This window comes from Ovis canadensis, chromosome 2 (genome assembly GCF_042477335.2).
Source record: "Ovis canadensis isolate MfBH-ARS-UI-01 breed Bighorn chromosome 2, ARS-UI_OviCan_v2, whole genome shotgun sequence".
Taxonomy (NCBI): Eukaryota; Metazoa; Chordata; class Mammalia; order Artiodactyla; family Bovidae; genus Ovis; species Ovis canadensis.
In genome coordinates this window covers 225781127-225803404 of record NC_091246.1, presented here as the reverse complement: position 1 = coordinate 225803404, position 22278 = coordinate 225781127, and the positions used below count along the sequence as shown (strand labels likewise).

At 51.7% G+C, this 22278-nt stretch overlaps 2 protein-coding genes across 10 annotated transcripts; both read right to left on the bottom strand.

Annotated features, from left to right (window-relative positions):
• Nucleotides 1-2169: 2169 nt before the first annotated feature.
• Nucleotides 2170-13474, bottom strand: SLC11A1 (solute carrier family 11 member 1). 9 transcript variants are annotated; one of them, XM_069578332.1, is made up of 15 exons: nt 13143-13474; nt 12467-12600; nt 11318-11440; nt 10888-11007; nt 9708-9814; nt 9234-9304; nt 8829-8896; nt 8256-8411; nt 7481-7639; nt 6041-6130; nt 5814-5933; nt 5253-5402; nt 3452-3525; nt 2909-3062; nt 2170-2777 (listed from the first exon to the last, which is right to left on the bottom strand). In XM_069578332.1, exons 1-15 carry the CDS (start codon nt 13216-13218, stop codon nt 2664-2666), a joined length of 1716 nt encoding a protein of 571 aa, XP_069434433.1. In that variant the 5' UTR covers nt 13219-13474; the 3' UTR covers nt 2170-2663. The 9 variants fall into 9 exon arrangements, with proteins under 9 accessions (XP_069434433.1, XP_069434432.1, XP_069434434.1 ...); XM_069578331.1 differs by having other exon boundaries at nt 12467-12690; nt 13143-13464; XM_069578333.1 differs by lacking the exon at nt 2909-3062 and having other exon boundaries at nt 12467-12690; nt 13143-13464.
• A 7712-nt stretch (nt 13475-21186) lies between these two features.
• Nucleotides 21187-21548, bottom strand: LOC138434200 (small ribosomal subunit protein eS27-like). Its single transcript, XM_069578330.1, has one exon. The coding sequence runs from the start codon at nt 21510-21512 to the stop codon at nt 21255-21257; it is 258 nt and encodes an 85-aa protein (XP_069434431.1). The 5' UTR covers nt 21513-21548; the 3' UTR covers nt 21187-21254.
• Between the last annotated feature and the right edge of the window lie 730 nt (nt 21549-22278).

Genomic DNA, 22278 nt, shown 5'->3' with positions numbered 1-22278 from the left:
ACTTCCCCGAGGCACACCTGGTGCACCTTCCCACAGGGCAGGGTGGATGCCGAGTGAGTCAGGAGGTCTGGGGGTGTGTAGTGGTAGGAGTTGTGGGTGGAAGTTTTTGGGGAGAGTTAAGACCTCAGGCCACTCCCAGCTGGAGGGGCTGGAGGATTCTCTAGTTAGATCTGAACTTGGCAAGCAGGGTGGGGGTAAGCTGAGAGGACCAGAGCTACTGGGGAAGGGGTAGCCTTTTGAGTAGGGAGGGGTGCAGGCAGGGGACTGACTGGCCTTGGCCTGACCTCATGGCTAACCCCTTACCGAGGCTTCTCCCCCTTCCTTTGGTCCCCTCCCCCTTCCTTTCCCCCAAGTTCTAAGTTCCAAGCTTGACTACTCATGTGACCAGCCGGCCTGTTTCTCTGGGGAACTCCCAACAAGGTTGCGTGTCTCTAGCTTCTGCACACACCGATACACAACCCCAACTCCTGGCATGCTCACCCCCTTCTTGAGGGCTCCCCCTCCATCTATTCAGTTTTCAAAATACTGTCTAGTACTTGATTTCTGGACCTTGCCTCACTTTTTGCAGGTGTGCTGACACTGTTATCGGTTTGTTGTGGTTTACTTACCCCCTGTCCCAACTCCTCCAGGTAGTCTTTATTTAGAGACAGTGCCTCCCCCATGTCCAGCACAGGCCTAGTGCCCAACTATTGCCTAGAGAATTGTTAAAGAGGTGGACGGGGGGTACAGCGGGGGGCACCTCCGGGAAGTAAGAAAAAGGGTCTCCCCTTTCTCGGCTACCTGGCTCCCATTCATCCCCTCTTCCATGGGCCCCATCTTCTCCAGGACCAAGCCAGGAGAAGAGGATTGGGCAGCTTTCTAGTCTGAGTACCTCTCCACGGTTGTGTAGGGTGAGCCAGACCTGTCCCATCCCGGTCCTCTCAGAGGGCCCCACTTGTTTTGTTGCCCTTTTAAGAAAGAGGAAATTCTTTTCATAAACAAGCGCCTCAACCTGAGCGCGGAGCCCGACTGCCTGCCCGCCGCATCCCGGGGAAATCAGGGGTGCTTCCAGGCACACCACCCACTCCGAGCTCAATCTAGGAGGAAAGACTGGCGGCCCTTCCTCGCCGCTGCTAGCCACCGGGGCTGAGGGCGGGCGGCGTGGGGGGGGCGGGGGTCCCAGAGACTAGAAGGGGCCGGAGGAGGGACTTGGGGGAGCCTAGAAACAGCTCAGGGAACGTCTGTAAAGTGCAGTCCCTGCAAGGGGCGAAGGGGCGCCGGGCCGCTCCCTGTGGCCGGGGGGATCCCCGCCCACGAAGTTCACCCCTACCCTCCAGCCTGGGCGGATTCCGAGGCCCCCGGGCGCGAGGCCGGAGTGACCGCCTCCTCTTTGGAGGCGGGGAGTACCGGCGCTCGGGACCGTCCCTTGCCCCTAGGGGGAGCTGGGAGACAGCGCCCTGGGGGCGTCTACCGCGCGGCGTGGGAGTCTCGGCCTCCTGGTCCCCTGGGGAGATGGCAAATGAATTGGGCCTCGGAGGCATGGACTCTTGGGTTCTTTGTGACCCTGGAGCCCGAAGGGAGGAGAACCACGGCTTCCGTTTTACTGCCTGAAAAGTGGGTTTCGGGTGGAACCGAAAGGCTGAGGCCACTCCAGTGAGAGTAGGAGCGAGAGGCAGACATTCTAGGATGGGGGACACTTGATGGTTCAGGGATTTTGTGCTTGCCTGGCTCCATTTCCCTTCTCTTTTGGATTAAGCGGTGAATTCGCATTTATTTGATGGGGTTCTCTGGTGGCTTAGAGGTTAAAGCATCTCCCTGCAATGCGGGAGACCTGGGTTCGATCCCTGGGTTGGGAAGATCCCCTGGAGAAGGAAATGGCAACCCACTCAATCCCATGGAGGGAGGAGTCTGGTAGGCTACAGTCCACGGGGTTGCTACAGTCCACTGGGTTGCAGAGTCAGACACGACTGAGCTACTTCACTTCACTTAAATTTATTTGGGCTTCCCCAGTGGCTCAGTGGTAAAGAATCTGCCTGCATTGCAGGAGATGCAGGAGATAGTGCTTCCCTGAGTGGGGAAGATCCCCTGGAGGAGGGCATGACAACCCACTCCAGTATTGTCTAGAGAATCTCATGGACAGAGGAGCCTGGTGGGCTGCGGTTCATGGGGACACAAAGAGTCTGACATGACTGAAGAAGCTAAGCACAACAGCGTTTATTTAGCATTTTCAGACTCTTTAAGTCAGTTTGGAGTCTGGGTCCCACTCTGGACGAGGTGGGTCTGTCAGGTCACTCCTGTGATAGTGCTCAGCAACTTTTGGAATTATGGTTCTTTTGTTTTTAAATCTGAAGTGCTAGGCTCTGCGTTCAAGTGTCTTATTTACAACCATTGCAAGGTAGGTGTCCCCATTTAATACTCAAGAATACCGAGATCTGAGCTAGGAGATAGCAGGTCCCTATGGCTTGGCCGGCTTCCAGAATTCCCTCTCCATCTTGCTGTGCGTGCACACACACACACACACACCCTTGTCTGGCAGGCCACTGTGCCCACTCATCCCACCCTTGAACTCCCTCTCCATCTTGCTGTGCGTGCACACACACACACACACACACACACACACACACCCTTGTCTGGCAGGCCACTGTGGTCACTCATCCCACCCGTGGCCAGGCGCTGGTGGGAGTTCATCCCGAGGTCCTCCCCTCCTCCTGATCCTCTCCAGGAAGCCCATACAGAAAGCGTTGGTGGGAACTGTGGGCCAGACGAGTGGCTCCCTGGGTGATGAGACAGGTCCAGACCTGAGGGAGGGGCGGCTATGAGGGGAGAAGACCTACGAGGAAGCCCCCGGTGCATCCCCGCTACACCCTCCATCTGTGGTCTCCTCTCCTTGCCTCCCCAATCCCCCAGGCACCCGCTGACACAGCAGTACCAGGTAAGTGGTGAGGCCCAGGTAGGCTGCGGCCAGCAGTGCTACAAGGCTGAAGTAGGCAGGGTGGCGGAGGCTGGGCACGTAGCTGATCACGAAGTAAAGGTTGACGGCACAGACCAGCACCATGATGGAGGAAGTGATAATTTTGCTCACCCTTGGGAATGAGAGGGAGATTCAGGATCGGCTGCATCTCCCCCAGGGCCCACAGTCAGCCTGGAGGTAACTAGGGCTTCCCAAGGCTGTGGGGTCTGGTGTAGACCCCGGCCATCTTCTGCCTCCTGGGCCGGCCGGGCACTACAGGGGCATGATTTGGCAAGAGTAGGGGCTGAGGTGAGGGGGAGGAGCTCAAGCTCTAGAAATAGCCCCTGGCTCAGGATTCCAGTCCTGGCTCCTCCCCTTGCTAGCTATGTGACCCTAGGCAGGTTTCTTAACTTCTCTGATCTTATCAGATGTTCCTTATCTGGAATAGTGAGAATTCCTACATCTTGGCAGTTGTGAGGATCAAGTGCGATAAGCCCAGTGCTGGAGTTGGGGAGTACTCACAGGCCGTTGGCAAACTCCTGCATCAGGGCGGGCATGCTGGTGAAGGTGAGGATGGGCAACACAGCAAACGGAAGCTGGGGAGAGTCAGAAGGAAGGGGCTGAAGGGCCCTGCGTCAGAGCACAGGAGGAGAGGAGCAGGCCAGGGCTCCAGTCACCTCTGCTTCACTGTGCAACCTTGGGAAAGTCCCCTAACCACTCTGAACCTGTTTCTCCACATCCATTGCTTCCATTGTGTGTGCTAGTCTCTCAGTTGTGTCTGACTCTTTGGAACCGCACAAACGATAGCCTACCAGGCTTCTCTGTCCATGGGATTTCCCAGGCAAAAATCAATTCAGTTCAGTCAGTCAGTCGTGTCTGACTCTTTGTGACCCCATGGACTGCAGCACGCCAGGCTTCCCTGTCCATCACCAAATCCCGGAGCTTACTCAAACTCATGTCCATCGACTCGGTGATGCCATCCTAATCATCTCATCCTCTGTCATCCCCTTCTCCTGCCTTCAACCTTTCCCAGCATCAGAGTCTTTTCCAGTCAGTCAGTTCTTCGCATCAGGTGGCCAAAGTATTGGAGCTTCAGCTCCAGCAGTAGGCCTTCCAATGAATATTCAGGACTGATTTCCTTTAGGATGCACTGGTTGGATCTCCTTGCAGCCCAAGGAACTCTCAAGAGTCTTCTCCAAAACCATTCAGTTCAAAAGCATCAGTTCTTTAGCGCTGAGCTTTATAGTCCAGCTCTCACATCCATATACGACTACCGGAAAAACCATAGCTTTGACTAGACGGACCTTTGTTGGCAAAGTAACGTCTCTGCTTTTTAGTATGCTATCTTGGTTGGTCATAGCTTTTCTTCCAAGGAGCAAGCATCTTTTAATTCATGGCTGCGGTCACCATCTGCAGTGATTTTGGAGGAATACTGGAGTGGATTGCCATTTCCTTCTCCAGGGGATCTTCCCAGCCCAGGGATCGAACCCAGATCTCCCACTGCAGACAGATTCTTTACCATCTGAGCCACCAAGGAAGCCTCAAGGTTGTGGGGGCTCCAAAACAGGAGAAAGTATTTGGGGGCTCTGGCCTCAGGCTATCTGAGTGCATCCTAGCTCTGCTGTTCTGTGCTTAGTCACTCAGTTGTGTCCAACTCTTTGTGACCCCATAAAATGTAGCCCACCAGGCTCCTCTGTCCATGGGGATTGTCCAGGCAAGAATACTGGAGTGGGTTGCCATGCCCCCCTCCAAGGGATCTTCCCAACCCAGAGATCAAACCCAGATCTCCCGCATTGCAGGCAGATTCTTTACCATCTGAGACACCAGGGAAGCCCCCTGGCTCTGCTGCTACTGCTAAGTCACTTCAGTCGTGTCTGACTCTGTGCGACCCCACAGACGGCAGCCCACCAGGCTCCCCCGTCCCTGGGATTTTCCAGGCAAGAACACTGGAGTGGGTTGCCATCTCTTTCTCCAATGCATCAAAGTGAAAAGTGAAAGTGAAGTCGCTCAGTCGTGTCTGACCCTCAGTGACCCCATGGACTGCAGCCTGCCAGGCTCCTCCGTCCATGGGATTTTCCAGGCAAGAGTACTGGAGTGGGGTGCCATTGGTCACTTAATTGCGTGCATCAGTTTTTCCATCTGCAAAATGGGGATGATGGCAGTTCCTACACCCTGGGGCAGCTATGGGTAGTACCAGAACCTTGTAGGTAAAGTATGTTTAGAATAGTGCCTGGGAGGTGGGGGAGTCTGGGGACGTAGGGGATTGCTGTGGTTCCTGTTTGGCCCCACAGGGCAGAGGAGGTGGTAGGGCCCGCAGGCTCACCAGCAGGCTCTGCAGCACGTTGAGCAGGTCGTTGAGGCCTGACAGGTCCTGCAGGTCCCTGAAGACAGCCAGGAGCACAGTGGGCAGGATGGCGCAGGAGCGAGTGAGCAGGACTCGGGCGAAGCGTGACCACCGCAGCTTCAGAAAGCCCTGGGGGATGCAGGGAGAACTTGGTGGTGGGATGCAGGACTGGGGTTCCAGGGGAGGAATCCTCCATCTTCCCTCAGCCCATCTGATACCTGCAGGAACCCTCTGTTTTTTCCATCATTGAAATGGGGAAAGCTCTGTCTATAGTTGGTGGTGAGGGAATACATGGCGGCAAATTGGGGGCAAGGTTTTTCCCCCCTACAGGTGATTGCTGAAGCCTAAACTGTTTTGGAGAAAAGGCTCCTATTAGTCCTGGTTGAGTCTCAGGCCTCACCTCCCTAAATCTCAGTTCTCTCATCTGTGTAGTGGGGCTTGTAAGGGTACCCACTGGGCTGCCTTAAGGATTAAGGAGGCCCACGTTCGAGTCCTGAGTGGTCTGCCTTGTGCTCAGACACCGGCCCGGCCCAGCCACACCTCCATCACAAACTGTCCCGCGTAGGTGCCGGTCATGGTGGAGCTCTGCCCGGCAGCCAGGAGACCCATGGCCCAGATGTACAGGGCTGCAGGGCCAAAGAGGCAGCCCAGGATCACGCCCTGGAAGGAGGGGTGTGGTCAGACCATGGACCCGCCCCCTTCTCACGCAGGCTCCGCTGGATGGAGCCCTTCCTCGCCCACCCCAGCCCTGCCATTGGCTTGCTTACTCCTTGGTAAATGTCCACGGCCACTGTCAGGTTGTCCCTGGGAAAGATCGTCGCGTAGTCGTGGAGGCTGCTGTTGGCACAGATGTTGAACTGCGGGCACCGGGCAATAGGAAGGAGATGTGAGGCACACACTCAATACTGGAAAATCAGACCTCCAAGCCTTGACCAAGGGTTGAAAACTGGTGGCCCACAGTCTGAATCCAGCCAGACATATTTTGCTTGGCCAACAAAATTTTTTCTTTAATGTGAATTTGTTGACAACATTTACAATTTACAAGCCTGGTTTCTAGCTTCTCTTTGATGGTGAGAGCTGGCATTACCACAGAGACACAATTGGTTGGCAGTGACTCAAGCAAACCCACAGGCCTGTCTCCCTTACCTGGGACCCACTTCCCACAGCCCTGTGACTTGGTTGGTCCCGAAGACAACGTGTGACTATAGTTTGCCATCCTGTTTAGATCTCTCTCCTTGTGCTAAGGAGCAGAGACTCACAGAGAGGCATGACCTCACAAGGTCACACAGCAAGGCACCCAGCAGTACCTGTGTGCCCTGAGTCCTGGCTAGTCTGTTCCGACCCCATCAACCCCCTTTAGTGCCTCTGGATAGAGATCCACCCAAAGACAGACAGACCCAGGTCCCAAATCCCAGAAAGCCAGGGAGGAGCTGGTTGGGAGGAGGAGGTTCTCCTTCAGAGTCCACTCAAATGCCATCTCATCCAAGAGGCCTCTACTGGCCACCTGGGCTAATATAGAAGCCCCTTCCGCCCCACACCCCCAATTATGTTTCATCACCCCCTTTATTTTCTTTACAACATTGTTCACATTTTCCTTTGAAATCAGTTAACTGATTGGTTGATTTTTTCCAGTTTGCTCACTGCCTTCAAAGTTAATCTACAGGGCAAGGCCTTTGTATCATTGGCTGCCATATTCCCATGGTCTAATACATTGGCTGATACTTAACAAATGCTCAATAAATACTTGCTGAATGAATGACAGTTTATCTGCTAGTAATGAAGACTATCACTAGAAACTCAGGAGAAGAAACTGCTTGCATATTCCCAACCCCACGCTCATCCTTAGGCAGGCACCCCCTCCCAGAAGGTTCTCCCCACAGCTGGGTGGGCAAATCCTGCCCATTCTTCAGGTGCAGCTGGAATGCTGAGTCCTCCAAGACTCAGCTCCCCGCCCCCCCACCATCACCTCCCCTGGATGTGTGTGCCTTGGAGCCCTTGGTGTGGGGGCTGACCCTCTCTGCAAGCCTACAGGCGGCAGCTGTGTCTCCCCAGTGGGGTGGGAAAGGGGATCCCAAACAGAGGCCAGTGTCAAGACTCCCTCCCCTACCAGTGCCTGTAGTGCAAGACAGAGACTTAGAGGGCTTAGCTACACTCTTTGGAGTCCCCTGCAGAACTTGAGGGGCATACATATATGGGGTGTGCCTCACCGCAGCCTGGTTGGTTTGCTTGTAGAAGGCTTGCCCAAAGACAGCCATGACAAAGAGGTTGATGAAGAAGGAGACAGACAGGGCGATGGTGGCTTCAATCAGGAAGTACATGTTGGCTTCTCGGATGTCCGCCCGCCGGGACCGGTCTACCTCTCGAGACTGTGAAGGTAAAAGGACGGAAGCATCGAAGCCCCTTAGAGTTGTCCCAGAACTCTCTACCCTCACAGTCTGCTTACGTCCCCCAAACCCCGTTCTCTCTAAAGCCCCCTTGTATGTTCGTCTGGGATAGTCCTTTGTTTCTGTCTCAGGACCTTTGCACTTGCCGGTCCTTCTGCTTAGAATATCTTCTCCCCTAATCTTCCTTCCGATCCTTCATGTTTCAAAAGTCACTGCCGTAGAAAGGCCTTTGCTGGCTACCTTTTCTAGGGGAGCCCCCTCCTCAGTCATCCTCCATCACGCTGCTTGCTCTGTTTCATTTCCTGCAGAGCATCTTTCACAATCCATTTCTTTCCTTTACTGTTGACTTGCTTATGGTCTGCCTCCCCTACTAGAAATGCATGCTCTAAGAAGTCAGAAGACTTATCTTTTCCCTCACTGATCCTCAGCTCCCAGCACACAGTAGACTCTCTCTATTATTATATTTTGAATAAAGAGTGTTTCACTTCCCTCCTAAATTCAGAGGCAGGAGCCGAAGGGGCGTGGCTTCAGCCTTGGGGGCGGGGCCAGCGTGGCTCTAAGGGAGAGAGCATGTCTCCCTCCCCTCCAGTCTGCTCACCTTGACTAGGGAGGAATGCAGGTAGATGTTGTGGGGCATGATGATGGCACCAACGATGCCCACGGCCTGCAGCAGCTCGGGCTGGCCACAGCCTGGGCACAAGGGCAGGAACAGGCCCTGAAGCAGTGCTCCCTGAGCAGGCCGAGCCACCACGTACTGTGGGGTGAGTGAAAGTCGCTCAGTCGTATCCAATTCTTTGTGACCCCATGGACTGTAGTCCATGGAATTCTCCAGGCCAGAATACTGGAGTGGGTAGCCTTTCCCTTCTCCAGGGGATCTTCCCGTGCTGTGGGGAGGAGCCTCCTTAGGCCCGGCTCCACCACTGAGCCTCGGTTCTTACCCTCCAGTCCGCGAGGCTGGAGTCGGGGAGAGGGACTGGTGGGGTGGGGGGTCGGGGGTGCGGGAATGGGGTGGGGTGGGGTGGGGTGGGGTGGGGTGGGGTGGGGGGATGGGGGCTGAGGTGGGGCAGGGGTAGGGAATGGCTAAGGTCCTCTCCCATGTCCCGTCGGGCTCTGCACAGGGCAGAGTAGGGTGGCTTTGGTGCAGGGCCCTGGTATGGCTCTGGCTTCCCACCTCATAGCCGAAGGTCAAGGCCATTATGGTAATAAGAAATCCAAAAAAGGCTTCCAGCTTCCGCAACCCTAGGGTGAGAGCAAAGGGGCTGAACAACAACAACAAAAACCACCCCAAACCAAAACTAACTTAAGCAATTATTAATGGCTGATATCCTGAGCACTTTGTTCCAGCACTGTGCCCCGGGCTTGACCAGTGTTATCGCACTGGATCCTCCCCACAGCCCTGTGACCTCTGTGCTAGTATCTGCGTGTTGTAGATGAAGAAACACTAGTCTGAGTTGCTCAAGGCTGTGCAGAGCGAGGTTGCTCAGAGCCCTTCTTCCAGTTCACCAGAGCACCATTACTTTCATTGCCAGCCCCCTCCTCGCCCAAGTCCCGCTGGGGATGAGGGGCACACACCCACCGTAGTTATCGAGGAAGAGGAAGAAGAAAGTGTCCACGATGGTGATGAGGACACCACCCCAGAGTGGGATTCTGAAACCAGAGTGGCCTGGGTCAGCCTAGCCTGGTTCAGGAGTCTGGATCTCCCACCCTCAGGGCTGGAGACTGTGGAATGGGGCCTCCAGGGAGCAGGCACTCAAGGGACCCCAGACGGCTGAGGGAGAGGGGAGCCGGGGTGCTGGAGACCTAAAATGGCACCTCCATGCTGGGCAGGGGACCAGCGTGGTAGGGAGCTTGGGGCTGAGTACTGAAGCCTCTGATTTGCAGCAAGTCGCTTTACATATCTGGGTCTCTGTTTCCCCATCTGGCAGATTGGGCAATAACTGAGTTAGAGATGACTGCAGGATGAAGTGGTCAGGGGGAAATAGAAGGCCTGGGGAGAAAGCGGCAGTTGTTCCCAGCCCTGGGCTGGAGACCTGGGGCCCCTCTGGAGTACCGTCCGGCTGAGAGCAGACTGAACGCAATAGCTGTGCCAATGACTTCCTGCATGTCCGAGCCCACGATGGCTAGCTCGATGGTCAGCCAGAGGAGAGTGCGGGGCACCTAGGGGAGGACGTGATCCCGTCAGCAAGGCTGTCTCTTGTCTCAGTCCTGCACTCACTGTATGCCTGGGCTGGAAGCCTGCAAACTACATTTGCAAGTTGGCCTTGCCAGTTGGCTTCATGGTGCCATGGTGGTTTCACGTGTAAAATTAGTGAACAGAAACTTCAATTAAATAGAGCCGGGAGATAAGAAGGGGAAGCTTCCACACCCTTCAAAGATAGCAGAGCCCAAGAGAAAGAAGACTCTTCTTTCCTGGAAAGGACTTAGGTGCTGAAAAGTCATGGACTCTTTGTTTGCTATCAGCCTCCCAACTTCCCTTTTCCCTCCATAAAAGTGTTCTTCCCTTGCTGTGTAGAGACCTTGCAGGTGGCTCCCCATGGCTACAGACCCTGAATTATCATTCTCTGCTGATCCTGAATAAATCCATCTTTGCTGGAGAAATATCTGACCTAAAATATCTGTTTTAGGTCAACAGTAAGAAATATTTAAGGAAAATTAAAAAACAGGTAGAGATCTTTTCCCCCTGTTTCTGGAGCTGGCCCCAGCAAGGGCACCACGTAGCCTGGGCTCCAATCAGCAGTGGTGGCAGTGTTTCTAGAAGCTCGACAGCAAATGACGTTCCTCGGGTTTCTGTCCAGGAGCTTTCTGGCCTCTGGGTAACACCTCCTTCAGCTCTGTCAACACCTTCGGGACTACATCCTGTATTCGACGCTTTTGACCGATCCAGTGGTATAATTTCTGTTTGCTTGCCTGGACGCTGACAACAGCCAAGTCCCCAGCGTCCACCCCAGCCAATGGTTATTCCACACCAATTCTGCCCCGCCCCCCTCCCTGTTTTTCCTCTTTGGCAAGTCACTTCCCCAGGTTTCAATGTCCTCTTCGGTAAGAAGAGCAGGATACCTCTAGCGTCCCTCTCATTCTGCATTCTATTCGTTTGAGCCTCAGCTTGATCTATCGTGTGGACTTGCAATGCTCCACTTGAGATGATATTTTTATTTGATCATCGAAGCTTTCGATGGCTGTTTGGGATTTTGAGGCTATAGATGCTTCCTGTCCAGGGGCACCAAGCTCACCTTAGGGTAGTAGAGATGGCAGACCTCGCCCAAGTCCTTGCCTGTCACCACGCCCAGCCGGGCAGCCAGTCGCTGGCAGAGCAAGCCCAACACTGTGGCCCACAGCAGCACCCAGAGCAGCTGCGAGAAGTTAGGGAGAGACCGTCAGCCAGAGGGGCTAGTTTCTGATAACCCCCAACTTGCTGGGACCTTCTAACCTAGGACACTTACTGGGGAGAGGATAGGGGAGACAAAGCTGGAAGACAATGCCCCCTACACCCCACATTCTGGCATGGCTGCCTTGGAGACCCTTTTCTGGCCCATTTGAACTTAACACCTGTTCCCAGCAACACTGGCCAGGCAGGCCACTCTGGGGAGTTGTGGCATAGCTGGGGGTCTCCACCCACTTAGCCTGGTCACTACCCTCCCCATGGTGCCCCGACTCCGTCACTTTGAATCCAGCCACAGCCCCAGCCTGAAGATCCGACTCGATGTTTCCTGGGTCCAAGAATGCTATGCTCATGAGGAATCCAGGCCCCGTGAAGGCCCACAGCTTCCGCAGGCTGAATGCACCCTGTGAGGGGGAGTGGAATGAGGGGTCTTAGGTGGGCCCAGCTGGCCTTGGCCAGCCCCCAGTTGACACCTTTCCAGGCTCAGGGGCCCAGGCTGGCCAGCCCTGCCCTCGATTCCCCATTCCTGGAGCTATTACCTAGAGGGTTAGTGGAGCACATGGGGTGGGAAGGACTTAGGATTTGCTGAGTCACGGCAGATCAGCTGTCTGGATGGGTCGGTTCTGCAGTCTGCACCTGATTGACCCGCCTCCTGCAGGCCCTGACTCAACAGATCCTCAGAGCCCAAAGGGGAGCTTTCCTGGGTCAGACCTCCCCGGTCTAACTCCTCCCTTCACAGCCCCTTCTCAGACCACAGGGCCTCCTCTCTGGAGTCCACCAAGCTGAGAGTCTCCCCACCCCCATTCGGGGAGCCTGAGTCTCTCTGAAGATTCTGGAAATGCAGGATGATGTGTCCTAGGCTTCCCTGGTGGCTCAGACTGGAAAGAATCTGTCTGCAGGGCAGGAGACCTGGGTTCGATGCCTGGGTCAGGAAGATCCCCTGGAGAAGGGAATGGCTATCCATTCCAGTATTCTTGCCTGGAGAATCCCATGGACAGAGGAGCCTGGTGGGCTACAGTCCTTGGGGTCGCTGAGAGTCCGACATGACTGAGCAAGTAACACACGCGCTGTCCCAGAAGCCAGCCCGTCGGCTTCACCTCTCCCCATGCCCTTGTCTTGCTTCCTTTACTTAAATATTACAACAGATCCTGGAGGCTGCAACCCAAACTCATCCCAGGTCCTTTCCCCTTCCTAGGAGAGCTGAGATTCATTTAAAAAGCCACTTGGTAATTTTTAGACAAATATTAAGCGCCGGAGCTAAGCACTTGGGGACAGAAGCAGGAGGGCGCCAGTTCCCATTGTCTGTCACAGCTGCTTAGAGCCGGGAGGGACTGGCCCTGATCTTCAGGAGACCTCCCTCCCCAGGCTGGTGAGATCCGGCATGATCCGGTACATCCTGAAAGACCCCAGGAAGTCTCCAGCGTTCTCACCGATTCTGTATCCGGAATGGGGATCTTCTCACTTAGGTAGGTCCCTCCGGGAGGTGCTTGCTGTGGCCCCGGACTGGGTGGGCTGGAGATGGAGCCATATCTGGTCCCTCCCTGGTTTGGGGTACCCGTGTCACCTGCGAAGGGCCCCATGAGCCTTGGTGAGTGACCTGCCTCTTTCTGCTGGCCCAGGGTTAAAGCCATCTGTCCTCTTCCCCCACCTCCTCCTGGCAGAGAAGAGAAATGAAGGCCCCACCGAATTAAGAGCCCTTCATTCCCATCTTGGGTCCATCACCTCCACCTATGGACCAGACACTCAGTAGACATGTGAGAAGTGGAGCCTTCAGGGTTCCCTCCTTCCATGGGAGGGCAGAGATTCCCAGATCTAGTTCTCTCTCCATGGAGGATGTGAAGAGGGACATGGGTTCTGAGGAGGCGATACTGACACCACCGCGTGCCGTATCCCTGGCACCTGCAGGAGCCAAGGAAGCTGCAAGGGCTCCGGGTTCACAGAGACGAGGCTCTGCCCTTGGAGGTGTGAAGAGCCCAGCCCCAGGCTGGTGTATGGAACTGTGGTTGAGATCCAGACTCCCACGGTGCAGCAGGGACTTCCCTTGCCCACCCTGGCTCTCCCCATCACGCCCCCACTCAGGCTCTGTCCCTGCAGGGGTCCGCTCACCTGACATGAGGACCGCAGACTCGGGCACTCTCTGTGCACTCAGTGGCTGGCGTGCCGGGCAGCCCCTCACTGGCATGGCAAGCCTGTGCTTCCTCTCTAGACAGTGGCGATTGTGCGGGTCCACGCCCTCTTACCCATCCTCAGCTGTTCTAACACACAGGCACGTTGTGAAACACTTTCCAAAGGCAGAAGTGGCTAGTTCTGGAGGAAGGGTCTGGGTGGCCGCAGTAAGGACATTTGTTCCCCTCCTGGCCTGAGCCCCGCAATACCTCTGGCTCCCTTCCAGGCACCCCGAGTTCTGCACCTCTCCCAACTTAGCTCTGATTTTGGACAACTTCCTGCCACTTGGGCATGCATATCTAGATCACATGACTGCCCGCCAGCCCACCCTCACCCTGTACAAGCAGTCAGGTCCTTCTCCTTTTAATCTTGGGTCCCATGGCCACTAGGAGGAAGGGAGTTCTGATGGCTGTCTAGGTCTCAGTGTCCCTCTGAGTGCCTCAGAGGGAAAGATCTTCTGGCCACTGCCACGGGGACATTTCATTGAAGATTCAGGCCAAAGAGATCCCCGGAAGAAAGAGGCACTGGAATTCTGGTCTTGGTTCTGCCACCAATCCACTTGACATTGTCACCAGATCACGTCTTGTCTCTGAGCTTGTTGCTTCTGTTAAATGAAGAGTTCAGTCTAGCTAAAAGGTCAAAAGGTGCCCGAGGAGGCCAGGCAGGTAAAATAAACTATGAGACAGGTTGGGAATGAGAACAGTGCTGGCTCAGTGCTCAATGACAAGCGATGCTCGGCCTCAGTATCAGGGGGAAGTAATAGGGAGTGGTCGTGGCTTAGTCACTAAGTTGTGTCCGACTCTTGCGACCCCATGGACGTAGCCCGCCAGGCTCCTCTGTCCATGGGATTTTCCAGGCAAGAATACTGGAGTGGAATGCCATTTCCTCCTCCAGGGGATCTTCCCAACCCAGGAATCAAACCCAGGTCTCCTGCATTGCGGGCAGATTCTTTACCAACTGAGCTATGAGGGAAGGAGGGAATGATGGAGACAAAGGTCATAAACTCTGTCTGGAGAGGGCAGTGCTCACAAAGAGTTCCAGCCAGTTGTCATGTAAGGATGTGGGTCCACTGTCACTATGTCGTTTGTTTTGTCAAGGATGCTGGAAATCTTATGCAACATATGCTGTTTGAATACTGGGCTCAAATGTTTTGCAAATATTGGGTGACTTAAGCAAGGATTTCTATGGGCCAGATTCCACTTTAGGATGATCAATCTGTTAGCTCTAGGCCGTTCCAGCTCCCAATCTCTTCTCCTTGCCAGCTGCCAGCTCCTTTATTCCCCCACTTACCTCCCTCAGAGTCTTCTCCCTGCCATGTCCACTCATGTCCCCTATCCTATAACCTTTCTTTTCTGCCAAGAAGATTCAAAACTTGAATTGTCATGGGGTTTCCGACTCCAAAGTCTGGACCTCCAGACACAGAGAAAATCAGGGCTTGTTCTCAAGCCCAGGCTTGATCTGGGATATGATGTCTCCCCAGGTTGAGTCAAAACCTTGAGCCAAAGCTTGGAAACCAAGGGTGGGGGGAGGCAGCCGATTTCCTGGCTCCTCGTTGATGAGAGAGGCTGGAGGGACAGGAGAGGCAGGGGTTGAGGGGTGAGTGGTTGAGTCACGGGTGAGAGAGCAGCACTGTGGTTTGTCACTGTGCAATCCCATTGCTCAAGTCACCAGCCTTGATCTCTAGGGTTTACACAGGTTTGCAATCACTACTTTGGATTCATGTGGGGAGGCTGGGGGATAGGGCTGGAGTAGGAGGCTGTGATGGTTTAATTTTTGTGTGTCAGTTTGAGCCATGGGGAGCCCAGTAATTTGGTCAAACATTCTAGGTGTGTCTGTGAGGGTGTTTTTGGAGGACATTAAGATTTGAATTGCTAGCCTGGGTAAATCAGATTTCTCTCCCTAATGTGGGTATCATCCAGTGAATTTGACAAGAACACAAGGCTGAGAAAGGGAGAATTCTCTCTCTCGATGAGTGTCTTTGAACAGGAACACTAGTCTTCTCTGGTCTTCAGGCTTAGTTTGGGCTAGAACTTATATCATCAGCCCTCCTGTTTCTCAGACCTTCAGACTCAGATTGGAATTATATATGCCATTGACTCCAGGGTCTTCAGCTTGCAAATCTTGGGACTTCTTGCCCTCTATACTCTCATGGGCCAGGTCCTTATTATCTATCTGCCTATCTATTTCTATTTTCTGTTGGTTCTGTTTCTCTGGAGACCCTGACTAAGACAGAGGTCTTCCTCTTTGCCTTTTTTGTGAGGCCCTCCCTATAGTTAGGTACTTGGTGAGTGTAACTGATTAATGACTGATCAAACCCAGCACAAACTCTGCCTTACACAAGAGGCAGTATGTGTAATGGTTAAGAGCAGGGCTTTCTGGCCAGTGTCTCCATGAGCCAGAGCTCTGGAAATCTGCATAGTGGTCCCCTCAGATCTGTAGTTGTTGCTGAAGCCCTACATGCATAGAGTGAAATTGCATGAAGCCCAATTCAATCAAAATGGATCACAGACTTAAATATAAATTTAAAACTATAAAACTTTTAGAAAAAAAGTAAGGGAGGGAATTCCTTGGCAGTCCAGTGGTTAGGATTCTGCATTTTCACTGCTGTAACTCGGGTTCCATCCCTGGTGGAGGGACTTAAGATCTGTAAGCTACAGAGCATGGCCCAAAACAAAAAAGAAAAAAAAAGGTAGGAGAAAATCTTCAGGATCTAGGACTAGACGAAGACTTGTCAGACTTGACACAAAAAGCATGACTGATAAAGGGGAAAAGGATGAATTGGACCTTATCAAAATGAAAACTTTTGCTCTGTGAAGAACCATGTTAAGAGAATGAAGAGAAAAGCTAAAAATTCAGAGAAAATATTTACAAACCACGTATCTGACAAAACACCAGTATCTAGAAATAGGGAACTCTCTCAACACTCGAGAGTGAAAACACAAGCAGTCAAGTTAGAAATGGGCAGGGAGTTCCCTGGTGGTCCGGTGGTTGCACTTCGGTGCTTTCACTGTGACCAGGGATTCAATCCCTGGTTGGGGAACTGAGATCCCACAAGTCTCATGATGTGGCCCAGAAAATAAAATAAAACAAAAAACAAAAACGAAATGGGCAGAAAGTCATGAGCACACACTTCACCAAACAGGACATACAGATGGCAAACAAATATATGAAAAGATGTTTAGCGTAGTAAGCCATTCAGTTCAGTTCAGTTCAATTCAGTCGCTCATTCGTGTCCGACTCTTTGCGAACCCATGAATTGCAGCACGCCAGGCCTCCCTGTCCATCACCAACTCCTGGAGTTCATTCAAACTCATGTCTATCGAGTCGGTGACGCCATCCAGCCATCTCATCCTCTGTCGTCCCCTTCTCCTCCCTCCCCCAATCCCTCCCAGCATCAGAGTCTTTTCTAATGAGTCAACTGTTCGTATGAGGTGGCCAAAGTACTGGAGTTTCAGCTTTAGCATCAGTCCTTCCAAAGAACACCCAGGGCTGATCTCCTTTAGAATGGACTTGTTGGATCTCCTTGCAGTCCAAGGGACTCTCAAGGGTCTTCTCCAACACCACAGTTCAAAAGCATCAGTTCTTCGGTGCTCAGCTTTCTTCACAGTCCAACTCTCACATCCGTACATGACTACTGGAAAAACCATAGCTTTGACTAGATGGACCTTTGTTGGCAAAGTAGTGTCTCTGTTTTTGAACATGCTATCTAGGTTGGTCATAACTTTTCTTCCAAGGAGTAAGCATCTTTTAATTTCATGGCTACAGTCATCATCTGCAATGATTTTGGAGCCCTCCAAAAATAAAGTCTGACAGTTTCCACTGTTTCCCCATCTACTTGCCATGAAGTGATGAGACCAGATGTCATGATCTTCATTTTCTGAATGTTGAGCTTTAAGCCAATTTTTTCACTCTCCTTTTTCACTTTCATCAAGAGGCTTTTAGCTCCTCTTCACTTTCTGCCATAAGGGTGGTGTCATCTGCATATCTGAGGTTATTGATATTTCTCCCAGCAATCTTGATTCCAGCTTGTGCTTCTTCCAGCCCAGCGTTTCTCATGATGTACTCTGCATATAAGTTAAATCAGCAGGGTGACAATATACAGCCTTGATGTACTCCTTTTCCTATTTGGAACCAGTCTATTGTTCCACGTCCAGTTCTAACTGTTGCTTCCTGAACTGCATATAGGTTTCTCAAGGAGCCATTAGGGAAATGCAAATGAAATCATAATGAGATATGACTACATCCCAATCAGAGTGGCTAAAATAAAAAGTAGTCACAATATCAAATATTGATGAGGATATGGAGAAACTAGGTCAATCACTCATGTATTGCTTGTGGGAATATAAAATGGTATAACCACTCTGGAGATAGTTTGAAAATTTCTTTAAAAATTAAAGATGTGGTCTTCCCTGGTGACTCAGTGGTAAAGAATCTGCCTGCCAATGTAGGAGACATGAGTTCGATCCCTGATCCTAGAGGATCCCAGTGCGGTGGAGCAGCTAAGCCGGAGCTCCACAACTATTGAGCCTGTGCTCTGGAGCCTGGCAGCCTGCATACCACACCTTCTAAAGCCCATGCTCAGGGGCAGAGAAGCCACTGCAACGAGAAGCCCCCACTTGCCACAGCTGGAGAGGGCCCAGGCACAACAATGAAGACCAGCACAGCCAAAAATAAATTATAACCCCCGCAAAAGTTAAAAATGCAACTACTATATGATTTGGCAACTGCACTCCTGGGCATTTTTTTTAAAAACTGGAGAAATGATCATTTATGTTCACACAGAAATCTGTACACAAATTTTTATAGCAGCTTTAATTGTAAGAGCTCAAGCTGGAAACAATCCGTACCATTCTTCAACAGGTGAATGGTTAACCAAAGTACAGTACATCCATACCATTGACTATCCTGTGATATACATACTGTATACTATGGTATACATGTATCCCAGAGAGGCTAAAACCTACATTCATACTAAAACTTGTATACAGATGTTGATAACAGCTTTACCTCTAATAGCCCAAAACTAAAATTAGCCTAGCTGTCATTCAACAGAATGGTTAAACTAAGTGCAGTACAAACCATTGATTACTATTTAGCTGTGAAAGGAATGAACTACTGATACACGCAGTAACCTGGAAGACTCTCCAAGAAATCATGCTAAATGAAAAAAAATCAATTTGTAAAGTTTTCATGTTTTACTTCTTCATTATGTAACATTTGTACGTAAGTAAGAGTAAAACTCGGAGAAGGCAAAGGCACCCCACTCCAGTACTCTTGCCTGGAGAGTCCCATGGACGGCGGAGCCTGGTGGGCTGCAGTCCCTGGGGTCGCTGGGCATGACTGAGCGACTTCACTTTCACTTTTCACTTTCATGCATTGGAAATGGCACCCCACTCCAGTACTCTTGCCTGGAGAGTCCCATGGACGGCGGAGCCTGGTGGGCTGCAGTCCATGGGGTCGCTGGGAGTCAGGCACGACTAAGCGACTTCACTTTCGCTTTTCACTTTCATGCACTGGAGAAGGAAATGGCAACCCACTCCAATGTTCTTGCCTGGAGAATCCCAGGGATGGCGGAGCCTGGTGGGCTGCCGTCTATGGGGTCACACAGAGTCGGACACGACTGAAGCGACTTAGCAGCAAGAGTAAAACTAGGGACATCTGAAAAAGAGCTATGGATTGTGTCAAGGTCAATATCCCGGTTGATTGAAAGCAGAGATTCAAACAGATACTTGTACACTTGTGTTCAAAGCAACGTTTTTCACAGTAGCCAAAAAGAGGAAATAATTCAAATATCTATCAAGAGGAATACAGTGCTATATCTAAAGTGGAGAATTCCATGGACAGAGGAGCCTGGCAAGTTACAGTCCGTGGGGGTCACAAAGAGCCAGACACAACTGAGTGACTATCACTTTCACTTTATGGAATTCTCCAGGCCAGAATACTGGAATGGGTACCTTTCCCTTCTCCAGGGGATCTTTCCAACCCAGGAATCGAACCCAGGTCTCCCGCAATGCTGGCGGATTCTTTACCAGCTGAGTCAGAGGGAAGCCCCTTTATGTATATATTACCACCAAAAAAAAAAAAATGTGGAAAAAATCCTGGTTGTGATACTGTCTTTTAGTTTTTTAACTATTTTTGGTTGCGCTGGGTTTTCGCTGCTGCACGCAGCCTTTCTCTAGGTGCGGTGACTGTGGCTACTCTTCCTTGTGGTGCTTGGGCTTCTCCTTGTGGTGGCTTCTCTTGTTGTGGAGCACGGTTCTCTAGAGCTCAGGCTCAGTAATTGTGGCATGTGGGCTTAGTTGCTGCATGTGAGATCTTTCTGGATCAGGGATTGAACCCGTGTCCCCTGCATTGACAGGTGGATTCCTAACCACTGGACCACCAGGGAAGTTCCATATTGTATTATAGTTTTCCATATGTTCAGAGATATATATAGCTTAGGAGTATGGAGTAAGAAGAGGAAGTCACAGATGTTCTGGGGACAAATGATACAATCTAAAAACAAACTGGTCTTGGAGTGGGAGAGAAGGCGGAGAAGTGGCAGACCCCTTCCCAAGTCTCCTGATGCTCTGCAGAGGAAGGATGTCTGTGGGCTGGATGTTACTGCCTTCCCTTCCCCCTCACCACAGCAAAGCATCAGGCATTTGAGGGAGCCCTCAAGGTCTCTGCAGGAACATTCTGGGTGCACTGGGCTGGGTCAACCTTGGTTTCAGTTCTCCACGGATGGGAACTAGCAGTGCTTAGGAGGCCCTTTAAGACCCGGCCGTCCCTACCTCACCATGACTGAGCACTTTCACGCCAGCTTTTCCCTCCTGCCCCACCCCCCATTGTGCATCAGCCTTGCTGGACCTCTGACACCAGCCTGCCATGCTCAGAGCCTCTGCACTTGCCATTCCTCTGGCTTGCTATTCCCACAGCTCTTCACAGGTCTGACTCCTGATCATTCGGATCCCAACTCAGCTGAGACATCAGAGAGACTCTCCCTTAAGCCTCCACCCATGAATCCCTTTCTGTCCATGACTTGGCCATCATTGTTTTCATAAAAATATCTGAAATTTCACGTAATAAATGATCTTTTGTGTTTTCTGTCTGTCTCCTCATGCTGTCTGCAAGTGCCATGAGGATAGAAGCTTTGTCTTGTCCCTGCTGATCTCCGAGTGTTCAGAACAATCCTGGCACATGGAAGGAACCTGAAATTTGTTGAGCTGATTGCCTGACTGAACGAAAGGACCTCATCCTCTATAGCTGTTGCTATCCAGGCTGATAGCTGCTAGCCACGTGTGGCTATTTAAATGGAAATTAATTAAAATTAAAGTAGAACTTCAGTTCCTCAGTCATATTAATCACATTTCTAGTACTCAGTGGCCACATGTGACTGTGGCTACCATACTGTACATTGGCAGATAGAGAATATTTCTATCATTACAGTCTTGTAGATATTGGCCCCTCTTGTCCACTGGAGTGCAAAGCTCTGGGACCTTGTCTCTTAGCTGGTGGGAAGAATGAACAGATGGAAGGATGAGTCTACGTACCAATTACCAGCTGCCACATTGGGGGTGGCCCCCTATTTGTTACTGAGCTGTATTGGGCAGAAACAAGCCACTGGCCAGAACTGTCATTAACCAAGGAGCCAAAAGGAGGTGGTGATCGCCTGCCTATCCTTCGTAACTGGGGATCCTCCATGCAGTTTAGGGGTTCCTGTGTGTAGTGGAGACTGGGAAGAAGAAGGTGTGCTGGTGGCATGGGGAGGGAGGGAGGGTTGGAAAGCTTCTGGAGTGTTGTTGAGCAAGGCTACTGGTGAACACACTGACTTCTTTTTTTCTTTGATGGCAGCGGGCAATTATGCTGAGTGGGCTCTATTAATTATTCTGTTTGCCAAAAGCCCCGCCCCTCTATCCAGACTAACCTAGGGACTAAAAATGTGGGGTTTTCTTATTTTGTTTATTTATTTCGCTGCACCAGGTCTTAGTTGCAGCCTGTGGGATTTTTTTTTTTTTAATCCAAAACGTGTTTATTGGGATGGTTTCCCGTTCATCTTGATACAGGGTACTTTTAGTGCTGCTTCCGTCTGAAAGAGCATCCTTCTGTAAGCCTCGCTTTTCCTCCTGTAGGCTGGCAGAGGACAGTAGAGCAGCCAACACACAAAACTACTACTGTTTGTGCATGGCTGAAGACGGTGGTGATTTTATAGCATCCTGGGCATTTTACATCCATGAAATAGGAATTGGGGCTCTGCACCAGGCGCTTCTTCTTGTGTTTCCTCTTCTCCTCTTCTGGAGAGGGATGAAGAAGATCCTTTTCGAGAGGCATGTTCTCGTGAGGAGGTCGTCACTGTCGGAAAGCCTGTGGGATCTTTATTGGCAGCATGCAAACTGTTAATTGGGTTAGGGTTAGGGGAATCTTAAGGGCTTTCCTGGAGGGTAAGCGATAAAGAATATCCCTCTACCAATGCAGGAGCCCCAGATGCTGGTTATATCCCTGGGTTGGGAAGATCCCCTGGTGAAGGGAATGGCAACCGGCTCCAGTATTCTTGCCTGGAAAATTCCATGGACAGAGGAGCCTGGTACTCCATGAGATGGCAAAGATTTCCAGTTGAAAAGAGTCCCACATGTCTGAGCTATATTGAACACAGACACACAGAGTCGGATCTAGTTCCCTCAGCAGGGATCCAACCGGATCTCTTACAATGGGAGCTTGGAATCTTGGGCAATGGGCCACCAGAGAAATTCCTAAAATGTCCGTTTTGGGGATCCAACGTCCAGGTTTGAATCCTATTTCCCACATGTTAAGTCTGTTAACATTTTCGTGCCTCTATTTTCTTATTTGTAAAATAGGGATGGTGGTGGTGTAGCCGCTCAGTCATGTCGGACTTTTGCAACCCCATGGACTGTAGCGCCAGGCTCGCCTGTCCATGGAATTCTCCAGGCAAGAAAACTGAAGTGGGTTGACACTTCTTCTCCAGGGGATCTTCCCGACCCAGGGACTGAACCTGGGTCTCCTGCATTCCAGATTCTTTAGTGACTGAGCCCCCAGGGAAGCCCAAAATAGGGATATTGATCATAATTAAAATCTAGGA

What these genes read in the sequence shown, in the direction of transcription:
- LOC138434200 (XM_069578330.1), bottom strand. Translation starts at nt 21,512, where the DNA reads ATGCCTCTCGAAAAGGATCTTCTTCATCCCTCTCCAGAAGAGGAGAAG.
- SLC11A1 (XM_069578331.1), bottom strand. Translation starts at nt 13,218, where the DNA reads ATGCCAGTGAGGGGCTGCCCGGCACGCCAGCCACTGAGTGCACAGAGA. An exon ending in AGTCTGCTCTCAGCCGGACG is followed by an intron (nt 9,305 to 9,707) that starts GTACTCCAGAGG and finishes CTCTGGTTTCAG; the next exon opens with AATCCCACTCTGGGGTGGTG. An exon ending in CCGTGGACATTTACCAAGGA is followed by an intron (nt 5,934 to 6,040) that starts GTAAGCAAGCCA and finishes CCCTCCTTCCAG; the next exon opens with GGCGTGATCCTGGGCTGCCT.